General features: G+C 39.2%; 1 protein-coding gene across 1 annotated transcript in view; it reads right to left on the minus strand.

Moving 5' to 3' along the window:
• Nucleotides 1-11,657, minus strand: part of LOC111566229 (ankyrin repeat domain-containing protein SOWAHA) — a 29,646-nt gene extending 17,989 nt beyond the window's left edge. The window contains exons 1-4 of the mRNA XM_023266722.3: nucleotides 11,367-11,657; nucleotides 4,709-4,770; nucleotides 2,012-2,221; nucleotides 1,229-1,318 (exon numbers count right to left, since the gene is read on the minus strand). Of these exons, the coding sequence (XP_023122490.2) occupies nucleotides 1,229-1,318; nucleotides 2,012-2,221; nucleotides 4,709-4,770; nucleotides 11,367-11,499 (495 nt within the window). The 5' untranslated portion in view covers nucleotides 11,500-11,657. The remainder of the gene's footprint in view (nucleotides 1-1,228; nucleotides 1,319-2,011; nucleotides 2,222-4,708; nucleotides 4,771-11,366) is intronic.
• Between the last annotated feature and the right edge of the window lie 5,011 nt (nucleotides 11,658-16,668).

Raw genomic sequence — 16,668 nt, forward strand, 5'->3', positions numbered from 1 at the left:
AATAGGGTTATTTTGTGCCAGCATCTACCAGGCGACACACTGCCCTTAAAGTCCTTGGATATGGGATATTTAAAATTCCTGCTTCAACCATCTGTTACAAAGACAGCATTCTGTCATTCAGACATCACTTTTACATTAATATTCCTCACGGCTTCATTCAGACATCCCCACCACAGTGCCGGAAAGAGCTACGGGATTCAGACAATATTTGTTATCCACGCGAGACTGGACAGTACAGATCCTGACTCCATGTTGGGGATAATTTATAGGTAACAAATTATGTTATGGGCACTGCTGTTCCATTGTTCCACGTACGCAAATGCAGGTCACTCTCTCTCTTTGGAGATGCTCATATGGATCCTGCTGCTGTTTGATGTTAATAAACTAAAAGGAAAGACTCGTGGAAGCAACAAACTAAACTGAACCTTCTGTTAAGATCTTGTGGAAACAACACAATTACACTCATTTTTGGTGGGTAATGCTGAGCTGTTACTATATGTTTTTATGGTGGTTAGGTTTTATTATTACTGGACATTTCAATTTGTAGCCTAATAGATATGAAACTGGAGAGCAAATTGAGTGAGAAAGGTGTTTGGGGATTTTGCTTTTTGTCATGTTTTAGAAGCAATATTGGTACTTGTTACGACCCTGGGCCGCTGCGCTCCTCCCCTCCTCTGTTAGACCTGCATTGCATTCAGCTGCAAGCCCATCCTGCACCTTCGTTCGCCCCGCCTTCATGCTCTTGCCCCGCCCACAACTGCTGGTGCCGAAGCTGGATTGGAGCAGAAGGAATTACTGCCTCCAATCACAGTTCCAGCTGATGTATAAAAGGCTCATTCAAGGCTGTAGTTCTTAATAGAACAAGTTGAGCTGTCAGAGGAACCTGTGAATATTTGTGTTTCTGGTGGGTAAAAGTTTGCTAGGGACATTTGAACTGTGACGGAAGAACCACTGTTAGAGAATTCTGTGTTAGTTTTCAGCTGGGTCGTAACAGTGCTAAAACGTGTTGCAAAATCACACAACTCCAAGTACCGTTTCTTGTGCACGCCCATTTGCTAATGTGATGGTGCGGTTCATACTTATACCATGCTAAAAAAAGATACAAAAAGATTGCGATTGCAACTTTTACAGAAAAGTGAGCAGGGTGTGCATTCCGACATGAAGTCGACATGTCAAAAACAGAAAGAAGTGCATCTCTGAAAGGAGCTTAAATCAGCCAAACTGTCACCTTTGAGCCCGAGTCTCTGTCCAGCTCATCCTCCCCGTTGCTTTGTGTCGAGGGATCCTGGGTTTGGACGGCAGGAAGAATCTGCTGGTCCTACAGAAGAACAGACATGATGTGCGATGAAGTTTCTGTGATCTCAGTGTCAACAGGCCAAACATTCAGCTGTGAAAGTGCTGGTTAACAGTCAGCATTAGCACTTTGCTTGCTGCTTTCCACTGATCACCATCTGGGTGTGGACAGATAATGTTTGCTTTAGTGCCTGTTTGAACAAAGCATGTGTGAAGGCACTCAACAAGCAGAATGACATAGATTAAATCTTCCAAATCTCTCATTAAATGCTCAAGTTTCTTGCATGAACAATATGTAAAAGTACCTCCAGAGGGATTAAAGTGCATTAAACCGGCACAAAGTGTTCATTCTAACAACTGTCCAGTGCTTTTTTTGCATTAGATTTAAACAGCTCTGCCCTTTATGTAAAGACATAAGTCCTTTGACCTTCTGTCTTCTCCTAGCAGCTAACTCAGATTTGCTGAAGCAAAATAGCTTTTTATTTCTCATCCACAGTGGTTCTCTGTGTAAACTATCATTAAAGGCTGACACACACTGAGATTGTAAAGAAAAGATGGAGAACACAAACAAAGAAGGCCTTGTTTGGAAATAAATACGTCACTCATATAAAGAGTGAACATGGTGAGCTGAGGCAATAGCAGAATTAGCATTTCAGTGCACAGTGTTGTTGCTGAATCCTGTTAGTCTCACAGAATATCAAGCGGATTTTAAATTCACCTCTGTCGCGCCGTCAGACTCTCCACATAGCATCGCCTCATCCCTCTGTTCCTTCTGGTGAGGAGAAGATGATGAATCCCACTGTACAGAGGCTGGTGGTCTGGCTGGGCTCTGGTGTCTCTGTCGGTCCCCATCTGTCCCCTGATGTTTGGTGTCTCGATCATGCAACAAGTGCCTGTATTTCTTCTTTAGGATTAGATACTTCTCACCCTGTGACAGACAGTCAAGCAGAACCACATGCCTTTAGAAGTCCAATCTGGCAAAGCGTAAAAATGACAGAGACAAAAAGGATTACTTACTGAGTGAAAATGAATAGTTTTTGTGGAAATATTGAAAGACATTGAACATTGTGCAATATGATGTCAGTCAGCAGCTTTGGAACCATATTGTTAGACTTAGACTTAGACATACTTTATTCATCCACAAGAGAAATTACATTTGAGCTGCCCTGCCAATGACAGCTCTGGCTGCAACGCAGTGCTGCGCGCGCCTTTCTTGAGGGAAAAAAAAGAAAAAGACATGTTGGGATCTGGGTAGGGATAGCAGAGGGTAAATGAAAAAAAAGCCTCGTTGTACCAAATGAAACCTCCAATATTGGGAAATTCCATTTGAGAAGGAACCTCAACTTGATGCACTGAGACAACTTCTATGTGTTTTGTGGTGTGGTGGTCAGGATTACTAAACAGATGTGGAAATGAATGTAAATTTAAAATAATTTCTAGATCTTGACAAGCTGTTTTGATCATAAAGTGAAATACTACATCATTCAGTTCCAGATACCTCCCGACTGAATGTTTTGTGCCTTTGTAGATAAACTGTGATCTGTAAGTTGTACTGTTTCAATGATAAACTGACATAATATTGTTGAAATTGCACTGTATTTCCCTGAAGAAATTTCAGGTTGTTCATATTTTTTGTAAAAAGATATTTCATTCAATGTGAACATTTTCAGAATAGTTTTTTTTGCACTAAAGCAAAGACAAAAATTCAGAGTTGTGGTTATTTAGAGGTTATTATGCTCTGATTTTACTGGTCCAGCCCACTTCAAATCAAATTGGACTGTTTGAGGCCCCTGAACTAAAAGTTTGACACCCCTGGTCTCACTGGAAGCTATCAGACACAGTTTCTCATATTTACTGTGTGGTCATCATACTTCTGCTGTGCTGTATATTTGTAAAGGATTTTGAGGCCAGTTATGAAGCGTAAAAGGTCAAGTTAGTTTATTTGCACTTGGGCTAAAATGACCATCAAACTGTTTTATTAGCTTATCTGAACTACTTCTTCAATGTGAAGTTTTGCTTCTTTTCTCTGTTTCTATCTTATTGTACATTAAATATCTTTGAATTTTGAATCTCCAATCAAATCGAACAAGGCCTTTAAAGATACCACCATGAGGTTGTGTACATTTCTGAATGGCATTTGTCATATTATTTTAAATTAACTGAGTCTGTTTTTAGCTTAACATAAATTCTGCTGGAGTATGACAGGACTGGTTTCTGGTATCAAGCAAAGATCTTACAAACTCAGCTTTCCAGTCACTGCTTACTTTTTCAAACAGTAGAGAGATTTTTGTTGTTGTTGATAGCTTGTATATATGTTTTAGCTGACTGGATGAAAGTCTTTTGCAAAAAATAGCTTGACCTTAAGAGGTTGAAGGAATAGTTTGACATCTTTGGAAATGCATTGCGCCGCTTTGGTGAAAAATGTTGATAAGTCAATAAGAAAATCACTACGAATCTCAGATATGTCAGTTAAGTATGAAGCGAAACCTCCAACACAATAAGCTTCATAACATAAAGACTGGAACCAAGGGAAAACAGCTACTCTGGCTTTAGTATCACAGTTTGTCGTATGGTGTTATGCACTGATCTTTGCTCTAACTAGCACTGAACAGAGAGCTGAGCTAATTGTCTCCAAGTCTCTATCTTCATGCTTCACAGAGGCTCTGTCACACATGCATTTTTCTGTGGTGTTCTGATGACATCTGCATGTGTTGCCTTCATATCTGAATAAGCATCATGCTCACTTTTCCATAAAGGAATGTTAACAGGTCAGACCTGAAAACATTTATGTTTCCTTTTCAACATGGCACAAGTCTGAATTGCATGCATATTTAGTTATGGGAAGAGTCAATGCACACACTAATCAGGCTGCTGTTGGCTGCTGTGAGACTCTAAAACCCCCAAGTATCTGCAATAAAATGATGATATGAAGGAAAAATACTTGGACTTTAGTAAACAGATCAGACGTTTACAGTAAAATAAAAATTGAGCTCGTGACTCAAAATAATTTTACTGCAGCTTATAAATTCTGGCTCTGTGTGTGAAACAGCTCAGAAATCTACACTGAAGATGAATGCACAATGTCATTACAATGTCATCTGACAGAACTCAACTGGGTTTGGTCTGTTTATTCTTACTGGAACATGTAGTCATAATGTGCAAATATTTCATAAAAACAGTTTCCTGAAACTTGAAAACTGCAGCTGGTGTCTCTTGGGAGAGACCAGTGGGTACAAACGGTTCTGTAAAAAAACAGATATACCAACTCCTAGTTTTAGTCACAGCAGTTTAACTGAACATTTCATAGCAGTGACACAGTAGCCTGGTAATGCCTCAGTGTAGAAATATGACTAGAAAATCCATGAGAGCACAGATTTTCCCACAAAAGGTAAAACTATTTGAAGAGTTTACTTACATTCTCTGACTTCACCACAGCGATCCGGTCGATGATGAGCTTGAATTCCTCTCTGTATTTAGCTGCAGAGGAAAGAATTTGAGGTGAAAAACTGGAAACTAAATATAGCTTCAAATGTTGAACAGTCAGTGATACAAGAATGGTTCCAAAACATAAAAAGTCCAACAAGGATTAAAGAAAACTGCACAAACTAAGCTTTGCTGTGTGGGTGGCAAGATGAAGCACGAACAAAAGAATGCCCAAGGATGGTTTGTACAATAGATCATAAATAACTGACTGATAATTCTAGATACAGATGCAGGGAAAATGTGTCTGTTTCCCCTATACTCTTAAAGGCAATTTAAGGAACAATTCCCACCATTTAATTAAATGCACGGTTACAAGATTAAAAGGTTGATTTTCTAATTTAGATAAGCCTTTAAGCTGCAAACATTGTTCTAATAGGTCGGGTTGACATAATAATGTTAGTACTTGCATAAACCTAATATTGTGTGGAATTTAAACTCTTATTCTGCATTAGTTCATTTAAAACAAAATTTAAGTCAAGGTAAGCTAAGGATTATTCCATCGCAGATCATCAGCAGCTTTCTGTGCAACCATCTCTGACTTGCTTGAACCTTTTCATCATAAAGTGTGGATAAGATGGTATCTGAGAAAGTTAAGGGTATTTTTCTCAATGTTCTTTGACCCACCTTCAACACGTTTCTTTTCACATTACATTTGCGGACAAGTTTTGGTGACAATAGCTCAGGAATTATAAGGATAAAAGTCTAAAACTTTCACTGTTAAACTTAGAGAACTATTTTAAGACTCCAGAACTCTGTTGTGCTTAGATAAGGTTCTCTATCAATATTGCTGTTTTTGTGGTAGAGCTTATTATACTTTCTCAATCTGCTATTAAAGATACAGGCAAATGGCTTTCTTTAATATTTGTAACCAAATATTCCATGTTAATATATTGTATACGTTCAGTTTTATATTACTGTGACATGCAACTACATACAATTAAGAAAAAAAATACTAGTTGACTTCTGCATCATGTATTTTTTTTATTCATGTGTCCTCAAAGATTGAACTTTTCATGACAGTTTTAGCTCATTGATAATCAGATACTATTCAATGTACTTGCCCAATATTGTAGATTCTAAATCAATTGGATTAGGAGAAATAACGCTTACAATTTCATTTATCTTTCAAGTATAAAAATTTGCTGATGGGTCAACTGTTTTTTTTTTTGTTTTTTTAATGATCTCATAAAATAGTTGGTATATCAATCTAAAATTTCACAAATATCCTTATAAATATCCATATCTTCTCCTGTAAAAATTTCCAGCAAATCAGAGACTGTTGAGCAGATGATTTGAGATGGAATTGACCCTTGAAATTGTTAGCTGAACATTATTTGAGTTGAAATCTGAAAGTTTTTATATCTCAAAGAGACTGATGCAAACTGATGCATTAATTACTCAACCAAGGAACGTGGCGGAGTTATGTGACGATCGACGTATGTTTGTCTGTGCACAACATTACTCAAAAACAGTAACGGATTTGGATGAAATTTTCAGGGAAGGTCAGAAATGACACAAGGACCACCTCACTAGATTTTGGCAGTGATGCGACTTATAGTCTAGATCCACAGATTTTTGTAAAGATTTCCGTATCATTGTGAGATAGCAGCGCGTTGTCACTGTAACTATGACTACAAGTGAACGCTACGTCAGCTGCCTGCTGATGATCACATGATTGCAATCCTACTACAGATCCACTGCTGCAGACTTATTGGGACTTATCTGTGATAAGCACTGAACAATTGATACAAGGTGATGATATGATACAAGGAATGATTGATAAAATTGTGGGGGTTTTACCGAGTCCCATCAATTCCCACCGCCTGCCACATATTTACATCACATGATTGGGTATCTGTACATAATCCATACATATGCATAACACACACCTGTGCTCAGCACAAGGTGATTTTTTTTTATTAAAGATTTCATCCGTCGGAAATGATACAAAGACGGAGCCATCTCTGAGTGCTTTTCTTGTTTGCGTTTGTTGAGGCCAAACATTATTTTTGAGAGTGTAGTGTATGTTTGGTTTGTGAGTTACAGTCTGTTGGACGAGCTGCTGGTTTCTGTTACTTCATCTAAAGTAAGAAGGAAGACGAGGGAGGTCCCCACCAGTGCATGTCAGGTTGACCCTGCAGCTTATACTGCAAGAGAAAAACTGTTGCTTCAACTATCTTTAATCTAAAGAGAGAGGAAATATTTCCCCTCCAGAGCCAAACAGATCTTAGTGCGTCCCCAAAGGCAAAAAAGTGAATCATTGCTACAGATGACGAAGCTCATCAGACTTCTGTCCTTTGTTTATACCAGTGAGCACATATTCTGACTTTTCACAGAGGTCTTCACAAGCATTTTCCAGGCATAGGTATTTCATTCATGCCTAGGTATGCATTGACATGCAGCTCAGGACAATTGAAATGTTTCCTTTTCCTGATGTGGACGGAAAGAACGTTGAGACAGTTGCACGACTCCCCAACAACAGGAAACCCAAAGGAAGCGGCCACTTACATCTGCCTCAACAAAAGAATTCCTCACTTAGCACAGGGAGTAACATAGCATACGTGCTAGTCATTTATTAGCCAGAGGTCTGCACAAACAAGCAACTCGCACAATCGCACACATGTACATGCAGCCTCCCCACGTCCTCCTCCCAACGAGCACCGCTACACCTCCCACCATGCCCCACTTTTTGCGATCTGATGAAAAAGCACCCCCATTAGAGGTCCATATCCAGTCATGCATGTGGACTTAATTATGATTAAAACACTATCATCACAATTACAACACGGAAAGCCGCGACCACATGCTACGACAGAATTTAAATGTGTGGGAAGCACTTTTCTAATTGGACGCTGGTGTCAGATGGCAGAGTATCAGGACAGCTCTTTAAACCTCTGTGAACAACTGCAGTGCTGACATAGCATCTGGACAGTACATGCTGGCAACTGTAGCGCAAGGTCACTTTGGATAATCATTGGAGGAGGTTGAAATATGTTTGTATTTCAGACAGAGCCAAAGGTACAGAAGGCACTGCTGAGCGGTTAGATCAGTACGAGCTCAAAACTGTAATTTAGCGACACATATGTTGTTATTATTCCTTCTTGGATGCTTCATCTTTTCAGGGTTATACCAGGATGAGATTCTCAGCTGCCAGTTTATTGGGTAAACCTACCTATAGCAACTGTAGCAATAAAGTCTAATATTTAAAAAACAACAAAACAGTTGCACAACTTTACTTTTGAAAGAAGGATATGTGTATTCTCCTTTTACAAATAAAATGTAATTCATGAGCCATAAAATGCTACACTGCTGAGCTAAAATACCACCTCAGCTTTATGTGGTCTAGTCTGATCTGTAGCTTCAAGTGGCTAATCTTAGCAAACAGCTAATATGTCTATAGGATCTATGACTTCTGCGCTCTGATTCATGGTCGATGAAAGCAGCAATGCAATGCATTCTGGTAGTTTCATGTGTTTCAAAAGACGGGGCGCCATATTTCATGCTCCTCATTTGCATAAAGTTACGGTTGAGGCAACTTTTGCAAATCAGGGGTGTCCAGCCGTCACCTTGCACCTCTGCAAACTCAGGAAAAACTTTTAAACTCATTTATAAAGACAGATTCAGCAATTGTGTGGCTTATTTCTCACATCAAATGATTAAACACATTGCATAATATAATCAAACCTTGCAAAGGAGCGGCAACATTGGTTCTGTTTGAAAGCATTCGTCCAATCAGGTGTAGACAGTGTTTGTTGCAGGAGGATGTAGTCTGTAGTGGTTTCATCTTAGAGAGCATCTGTCAATCATCTATAACATGATGCTATCTAGTCAAATCAGTTGTCAAATGTTGGGAAGCTGTGCAACACCTCGCCTTTGAGAACAGCCCTGTGGACCATTACTGAGCCAGTCTGAACACACTTCTCTGCTTGTGTTGCTGCCATTCATCAATAAACATTTCAGTGATGTATAAAGGAGCTTATTTCATTATCTATTAAATATTTATTACAACACTCACTGCACATTTACATCTCTGTACAACCTGTATACAAGCTACACAAACAGCTGAATCTGTTATGTATAAATATGTATAAATCTAACAGTCAGGTTTATGTTAGGGATCCCTGTACAGCTTTGTTGTCCCTGTTTTGTATATCCATGTGTGTATTTCTCCCTGAACACTGTTGTGTATTATGAGACACTTGATCCAAGGTCAAATTCCTTGTGTGAGTACACATACTTGCCGGATAAAGATTTCATTCCACAAAAGTTGAAATTCTAAAAGTAAAACAAATGGTAAACACATGGTTCCCCACCAGTACCTGTATTTATTTTTTCAGGCCTGGATGTATTCAGAGAACCTGATACTGTCTCACCACATTCTTCTAATCATGTTTCTGCAGAAAACGTTTTGGAGACGAAATGTCACTTTAGCTTCATTTTCATTTTGGTGGCTGTCATTTGTTGTGCTGTCTATTTCTTCAATCCTCAATGGAGTGGAGCCCTGCACTGCTCTCCCAGGATCAACCAAAGGACTGTTTCTGTTTTGTGGTGAGCATTAATATGAATGTAATAGTTTCTTTAAATTGCTATAAAAACCATATCTGGTCCTCCAAGTAGAAGATAATGAGCGTGTCTCCTGTTGAGGCACTTTTTTTGATGTGTAACTCTCTCTGTAATGTCATCTATACAACACTGTATATGTGTTTGCTAAGGCTGTAAATAACAACTCTCTGTATTCTATTTTGACTTTGATGCAGCTGCTCCTCATTGCACCATCTGACTGGTTACCCATCATGAGTAATAGCCGTATTGTATTTTTATGGGATTTTTGAAGTATTGAGGTAGAAAAGTACATGGAAATGGCAAAAATTGGAAAAACTTCCCAGATTTTGGCATAAAAAGGGTTTTAATTGGACAGTTTGAGGATGCTCTAAACTGTCCAAAGCGTAACATAACCACAGGGACCAGATTTCATTGTCTCTGGAAATGTAATTATTATGGTGCTATTATTTTGGTGCTGTGAATTGTATCTTGGACCCACTGTGTCTGTAATATGTATACTATGGTGAACTCTTGTTTGTTGTTGTTTTTTTCTCTTTTTTCCCTGTTCTGAAAGTTTTAAAAATGGGTTTTATACCGGCGCATGGTGTTTTTTATATCATTATTATCATTGTAAGAGAGTTAATGCACTTCATGGGAGATGAAAAGATCCTTTCTAAATTGATTTTCATGTTACAACATGTGACTGGTCAGATGTTTCTTTCATCGTCTTCTTCTCCGGACAGCATAAAACAGGACTGATAGCAGCTGACATGGAATAATAATTCCAATTTTCCCCATTTGAACATAATTCCGCAAGACGTCTCTCCAATTTTCTCTCAGAATGCCAAACTTTTGTTTCTTCTCTTTTTTAGTGGTTGACGAACAGCTGATTTAGTTTCCAGCTTCTTCGACTCCAAACAAATGTAAAACATAAATAGAGAAATGCTGTTCAATGTGGTTTTTTGTTGACGTTTGTTTCCAAGATTTTCTCTTCAACCAGAAATGTATATTGGTTCCAAATATTGGATATTGATTTCCTTGATTAGTCATTATTGGTAGTATAGCAGTAGTAGTATTTCATCAGAAAACTGAAAAAATGTCCAGTCCCCTGGATTCAATGTGTGTCCTTGAAAGTCCTGATTTGTCTGAAAACATTAGAATATTTACTGGAAGTTTTTCCATGATCAAGAAAAGCAGCAAGTTCTCTCGTGTTACAAACTGTAACCACAAGTTTTTGGCCTTTATGCTTTAAATATTTGCCCATTAAAATAGTCTCCAGATGCTATTTGGTCATATCAGATGAAGTGAGGCTGCAGCAGCAAAATTCCTCAATAGAGATCTAAGCATACTGTGCATTTAATTTTTAGAAGCACTGTTTTTTTAGTTTCTAACTGGACAGTTGTGTATTTCTTCTCCCTCAACAGCCATAAACTATCCTTTAAGTGAGATTCCTTGCAGCTCTGTTGCAACAGACCGCACAGTTTTATCTAGGCAGACCCAGGAGAGAAGCACAAACAGTTACACAACCAGAAAACATTTGTCAGTAGACGTCAAATATGAGAAGAGTTGTGGCGTTAGCAGTGATTCAGGACAGGATTGCATAAGTGTGTAGAGTTAGTGGGTGGAGAGCAACAGCAGAGAAAAAAAATGATTGCAGTGTGTGAGAGGGGCCACAGGGCTTCATGTGACTCTGCATGGTGACATGTTCTGGTGATGGTTTGGTTCTGCTCCTGTGTTTAGTCACCAACTGGCCTGAGGGAGGAAATGACAGTTTCTGCTGCAAGTCTTTGGAGGGGCTTTTTAATGCAAACCAGATGTGTGCAGGGCGACACAAACAATGAAAGCACGTAAAAGCCGAGTGTTAGAGCTGACTCAGAGGGATGCGTGTTAGTGGAAAGATCAGGACTGTCATGCAAACACGAGGTGGCCTCAGATTTTTGCCATCTCACACCACAGAGCCTCATGATGCCGCATCACGTTTCGTCTCCCCGTCTTCGGCCTAGTATTTTCACTGCGTTAAATCCACGATGCAACCAATCGATACTTACCACGTAGCTGCAGGTCATTGTGGCCAATGAAAGGCTTAAATGTCTTCAGTATATCTGCGTTTCTCACTCTGCCTGAATTGCCTCCGGTCGAGTAGAAATAATCCAGCAGCGACTCTTCAGTCACATCACTCATCTCCGCTCGCTGTTCGGAGCGTCTCTGGCGGTTTTGTCTTTGTCTTCTACGGATGTTTTCTACTCTTTGAGTGTTTTCCACTCTGCCATGAAGCTCTCCTCCTGGCTAATTTGTTATAGTACATGTCTAAACTTCACTCCACCCAGACGAGCTGACCGCTGCTGCGCCTCCTCCTGTTAACCCTTTAAAGACACAAGTCTGCCTCAGTGTTCAGCATCAGGAGGAACTACTGGAGTAACAGTAATGCTGCACTGTGAAGTACTCCATTACAAGCAAGTAAAAATCCTGTATTGAACAGTAAAAGGTATGATGATAATGAGGCAAATGTCCTTCAGTAATGAAAGGTAAATGTACTCAAGGCAGGGAAAGAAATTACATACACTAGTGGTCCGTGTACGGATCTGGCAATTGGATTTTCCGTTCTGAAACGGGTATTGAAAAACAAAAAACGAGTGGTTATTTGATTTTCGTTTTAAAATACAAAAATTAAAATTGAAATACAAGGCGTTTTTCCTTTTCATGATCAAAAAGGGATATACGATTTTTTTTTTTAAATGCTTTGATTTTCGTTTTATATTTAGAATAACAAGAAAGTAAAATCAGTAAGAGACAGAAACGAAAAAAGGTCCGTTTTTTCATTTTCTGAGACCGGAAGTGGTCATCAGCAAGTGTGGAGCCAAACAGAGTAGGGTGTATAGACTGTATATACATTTTTTTTCGTGAGTTTTCATGGTCAAAATGGGGGATCAGGTGGCCGATCTTAAAATAAATCAATATTGATGTTTTTATAGAGCGTTAAAGTTTTGCGAAGCCAGGGGGCGGGACTACTTGATTGACAGTCCGGTCTGGAATAATTGACAGGTTCTATGGAGGAGGCAGCAGAGACTCTGCTCTCCTCGTTTGGATTAATTCTGATATAATAACTGTTGGTTTATTTATCGGTGGAGCAGCACAACATTTTCCACAGACAGTTTTCCTGCCCGTTTGCTTGTTTTAACTAGTTTTCTACCTTCGGCTGATTCTACCAGCAGACACTGAAAGGACTCTAATAGTTCGGTAAGTAAATGTTTATTTTCGTATCGGTGCCGCTTTTAATGCACTTTATATGCAGCTTTAGTGTCAGATGTAATGTGTGCCATGCACTCCAGATGTTGGTGGAGTTTGTTTCAGTGTGTGTTGACCAGAGAAGAAAGTTAGCATAGTAAATATTAGCTTTAATATTAGCGATGCTAACCGAGCTAGCTGCTCAGTCGTAGCCTGATTAGAGCTAACGTAGCATCAAGCTAATGTGTTGAGTTTTATGTAAACAGCTGAAGTGTGTTGTGTTCCTGTCATGTGGTTCATTAAGTTCATAAAACTGTGGCTGGTTGACATTAATGTAACGTTCAGGAAACTTAAATGTGATTAAAACTGTAATGTTAATGTTCTAGTTGTCAGTAATAAGCTTTAATTTGACACTAAAACAGACTCATAGTTTTAAATGACATCAGTTTCATTAATTTGTTGAAAATTGTCTCATTTGTTGTTGTGATGTTGCTGCTGATTCATTAAAAGCAGATGCTCCGTGTTGAAGATACGTTTAGTTCTAGTATCAGAAGTACAAGAAGGAAAATGGAAGTTTAGTTCTGCTACATCAAAGATTTCAGGATTAAAATAACTAAATGAGTCTTTATACCTCAAACTTTATTTTTACAATACAGAAAAACTGAAATAATCACAGATAATACAAATATAAATGGCAGAGAAAACCTGAGAGAATAATTTCCTGAAAAGTCTGTGAAGGAAAAGCAGCTTTTTATCCTGAAAGATCAGAATCAGCTCCAACATCTACATCTGACAGCATCAAGTCAACCAGAAAGAAAAGAAAAAAGAAAATGACTTCTTTCTGATCACATCTGTTTCTTCACATTTATAGTCCACTTTTAAAAGTTCAGCAGACAGGTGCTCTGCTTTGGAGTGTGACGATGTCGTCGGTGATGTGGAGAGTGAAGTTTCCGTTTCACCCACAGCGTGCTTTAGGGCAGCCGGGTCGGACTTGATGTTTGAAATACTGACCGACAGCTCAGATTTAACTGTCTGTAGTTCTGTTTTGATGGGTATTAAACTTTCTTTCAAAGCCGACAGGAGCTGGGTCTTTAAAATAACCGCCGTCTCGTTACAGAGTAAAGGCAGCAGTTCCTCCTTAAGGTCAGAGATTGCAGCATCTGAGGGCCTCTTCAAAAGAAGACGTAGTTGATGAAGGCGTTCTGGAGCAGGACCAAAACCAAGCAGCTTTGAGATCTTAGGCAGCGTCTCCCTCAGGTGGGTGTCAGCGGTGTTCACGGTCAGGTCTGTGGTAATCCCGTCAAAAACAAAACAGAAAAAAAATCTTTATTATAAATCAACATGTTAATGAAAACACTCTGTGTATAATGCCATAGTATAGGATGTAGTTCAGAAAATGTCAAAGTATAGTATACTTTTCAAGAATAACATACTATGGCCTGTAGTTCATAGTATAGAATGTTGGCAAAAAAAACCCCATAGATTATTATGTGGTTCAAAGAGCGCAAAATGATAGGATGTTGCCTAAAATTGTCATGTATGATAAGTGGTTCAAAAACTGTCATAGTGCAGTATATTGTCAAAATAGTATGTTATTCAAGAAAACAGAGTATATATCGTCTAAAAAAGGCCATAGAATATTTCATTGCACAAGTAAAAGTATAGTAATTTTTAAAACTATTCAAATTCTTATGTTGCTAAAAAACAAAAACAAAAACAAAAAAAAGTCATAGTAATATGTCAATTAAAAAAGCCTATAGTATAGCGTGTCGCCCAACAAACGTCATAGTATAGCATGTCGCTCTAAAAACGTCATAGTATAGCATGTCGTTCTCAAAACGTCATTGTATAGCATGTCACCCAAAAAACGTCAGAATATAGCATGTTGTCCAAAAAACATCATAGTATAGCATGTCGCTCTTGAAACGTCACAATATAGCATGTCGCTCTAAAAACGTCATAGCATAACATGTCGCTCTAAAAACGTCATACTATAGCACAGGGGTGGGCAAACTTTTTGGCTCAGGGGCCACATTGAGTTTTGAAATTCGACAGACGGGCCAGGCCAGCATCAGATGGATGGAGATTGTGCAAACTAATATGAATTACATGTTAAAGACATTACTGACAAAGTAAAGAATACTCACATTCAGTTTTCGTGGGAACAGTGTTGCTGGTTACCCTATTTTTCCAGTGCATCAAAGTCTAGTGTCAATTTGGTTGTGACAATTTGGCGATCCATCCTTGGTGACATTGGCGAGTTTACACCAAGGCAGCTTCAGCCTCTCGATGACCCCAGACACCCTGTCCTACAAGTCCTCTGCTCCTGTTTCCCCCTTCATGGATTCCATGGTCAAAAATTCCTCCGTTGTCTCAAAATTGTCATTAATCCCTCGAATAAAAATTGAAAGCTGAGCACTGTCTTTTATGTCATTACTTTCGTCCAGTGCTAATGAATATAACTTGAAGGACTCCGCTTTTTCGTTCAGTGAGCTGGCTAAGTCTTCGTCGATTAGTTCAACACGGTGAGTAACTGTCCTGCGTGATAAACAAATTTTTTCAAGTTTGTTTTTGCTCTCTGGACACAGGAGACCTGCTGTCTCTACCATGCATTCTTTCAAAAACTCCCCTTCGGAGAAAGGCTAGCTAGCCTTTGCTATTTTGAATGCTAGCAAATAACTTGCCTTCGTGCTTGACTCTTGAATCGTAGTTTGTCGAAGAAAGTATTTTGCTGAGTCTGTAAACTGGCTGCTAACCTCTGAGCCGTAGCTGTCTGTTCTTGTGCTGACTGGTTGCTAGCATAGTTAGCATGCTTCGTGGAAAAGTGTCAGCTGATATTGTATTCTTTAAAAACCGCAACGGTGTCATTGCAAATAAGACATACAGCTTTTGAACGGACTTCAGCAAAAAAATATTTAGTAGTCCACTCCTTCTGAAACACTCGACACTCACTGTCGACTTGTCTTTTCTTAGATCCACTCCTTGTTACAGCAGCTCAATGCAGTCGCAAAGTCGAAGAAGAGAGAATAAACCAACAAAGGTCACTTGTGTCTGGAGTGCGCCATCTAGTGGGGATCAACAGAAACGCCAGGTTCTGCAGGAGAAGGCCAAATGAATGTGGTCTTTACTGTAATTTCGTCAATTCTAATATTGACCAAATTATTTCGCGGGCCGGATTGAAAAGCCCAAAGGGCCGTATGTGGCCCGGGGGCCGAAGTTTGCCCATGCCTGCTATAGCATGTCGATCTAAAAACGTCATAGTATAGCCTTTCATCCAAAAAACGTCATAGTATAGCATGTGGCTCAAAAAACGTCATAGTATAGCATGTTGCTCTAAAAACGTCATTGTATAGCATGTCGTCCAAAAAACGTCATCTTATGGCATGTTGCTCTCGAAACGTCATAGAATAGCATGTCACTCTAAAAACGTCATAGTATAGCATGTCGCTCCAAAAATGTCATAGTATAGCATGTTGCTCTAAGAAAGTCATAGTATAGCATGTCGCTCTAAAAATGTCATAGAATAGCATGTCGCTCTAAAAACGTCATAGTATAGCATGTCACCCAAAAAACGTCATGGTATAGCATGTGGCTCAAAAAACTTCATAGTTTAGCATGTCGTCTAAAGAACATCATAGTATAGCATGTCGCTCTAAAAAACATCATAGTATAGCATGTCGCTCTGAAAAGGTCATAGTACAGCATGTCGCTCAAAAAACAACACATCTCCAAAGTTCTGCTGGGTCAGCTCAGCTTCCCCTCAGAAGAAGTGCCGCCACCTGCCAGATGAAGGAGCCTTTTGAGAGGCAGCTGGCATCGTGATTGGGCTGTACTTTGGTCTGTTTCAATCCAGCTTCAGCTCCAGAGACAGGAGGCGGGACGAGTCAACGGAGGCCGGGTGGATGAAGGCATGCAGCTGAAAAACGTCATAGTATAGCCTTTGGTCCAAAAAACGTCATATGGCACGTTTTTACAACATGTTGAAAAATCTCATTTTTTTTTTCGAAATAGTATAGTATGGCGTTTTTTTTGCGCCAAAATTCATAATGATTTTTTTTTCAAAGAAAACCTTTCTGGAGTGTTTTTCACGGCCTCCTTTACTTTATTTCATAATATGGCACGTTT

The sequence above is a fragment of the Amphiprion ocellaris genome, chromosome 8 (genome assembly GCF_022539595.1).
Source record: "Amphiprion ocellaris isolate individual 3 ecotype Okinawa chromosome 8, ASM2253959v1, whole genome shotgun sequence".
Classification (NCBI taxonomy): domain Eukaryota; kingdom Metazoa; phylum Chordata; class Actinopteri; family Pomacentridae; genus Amphiprion; species Amphiprion ocellaris.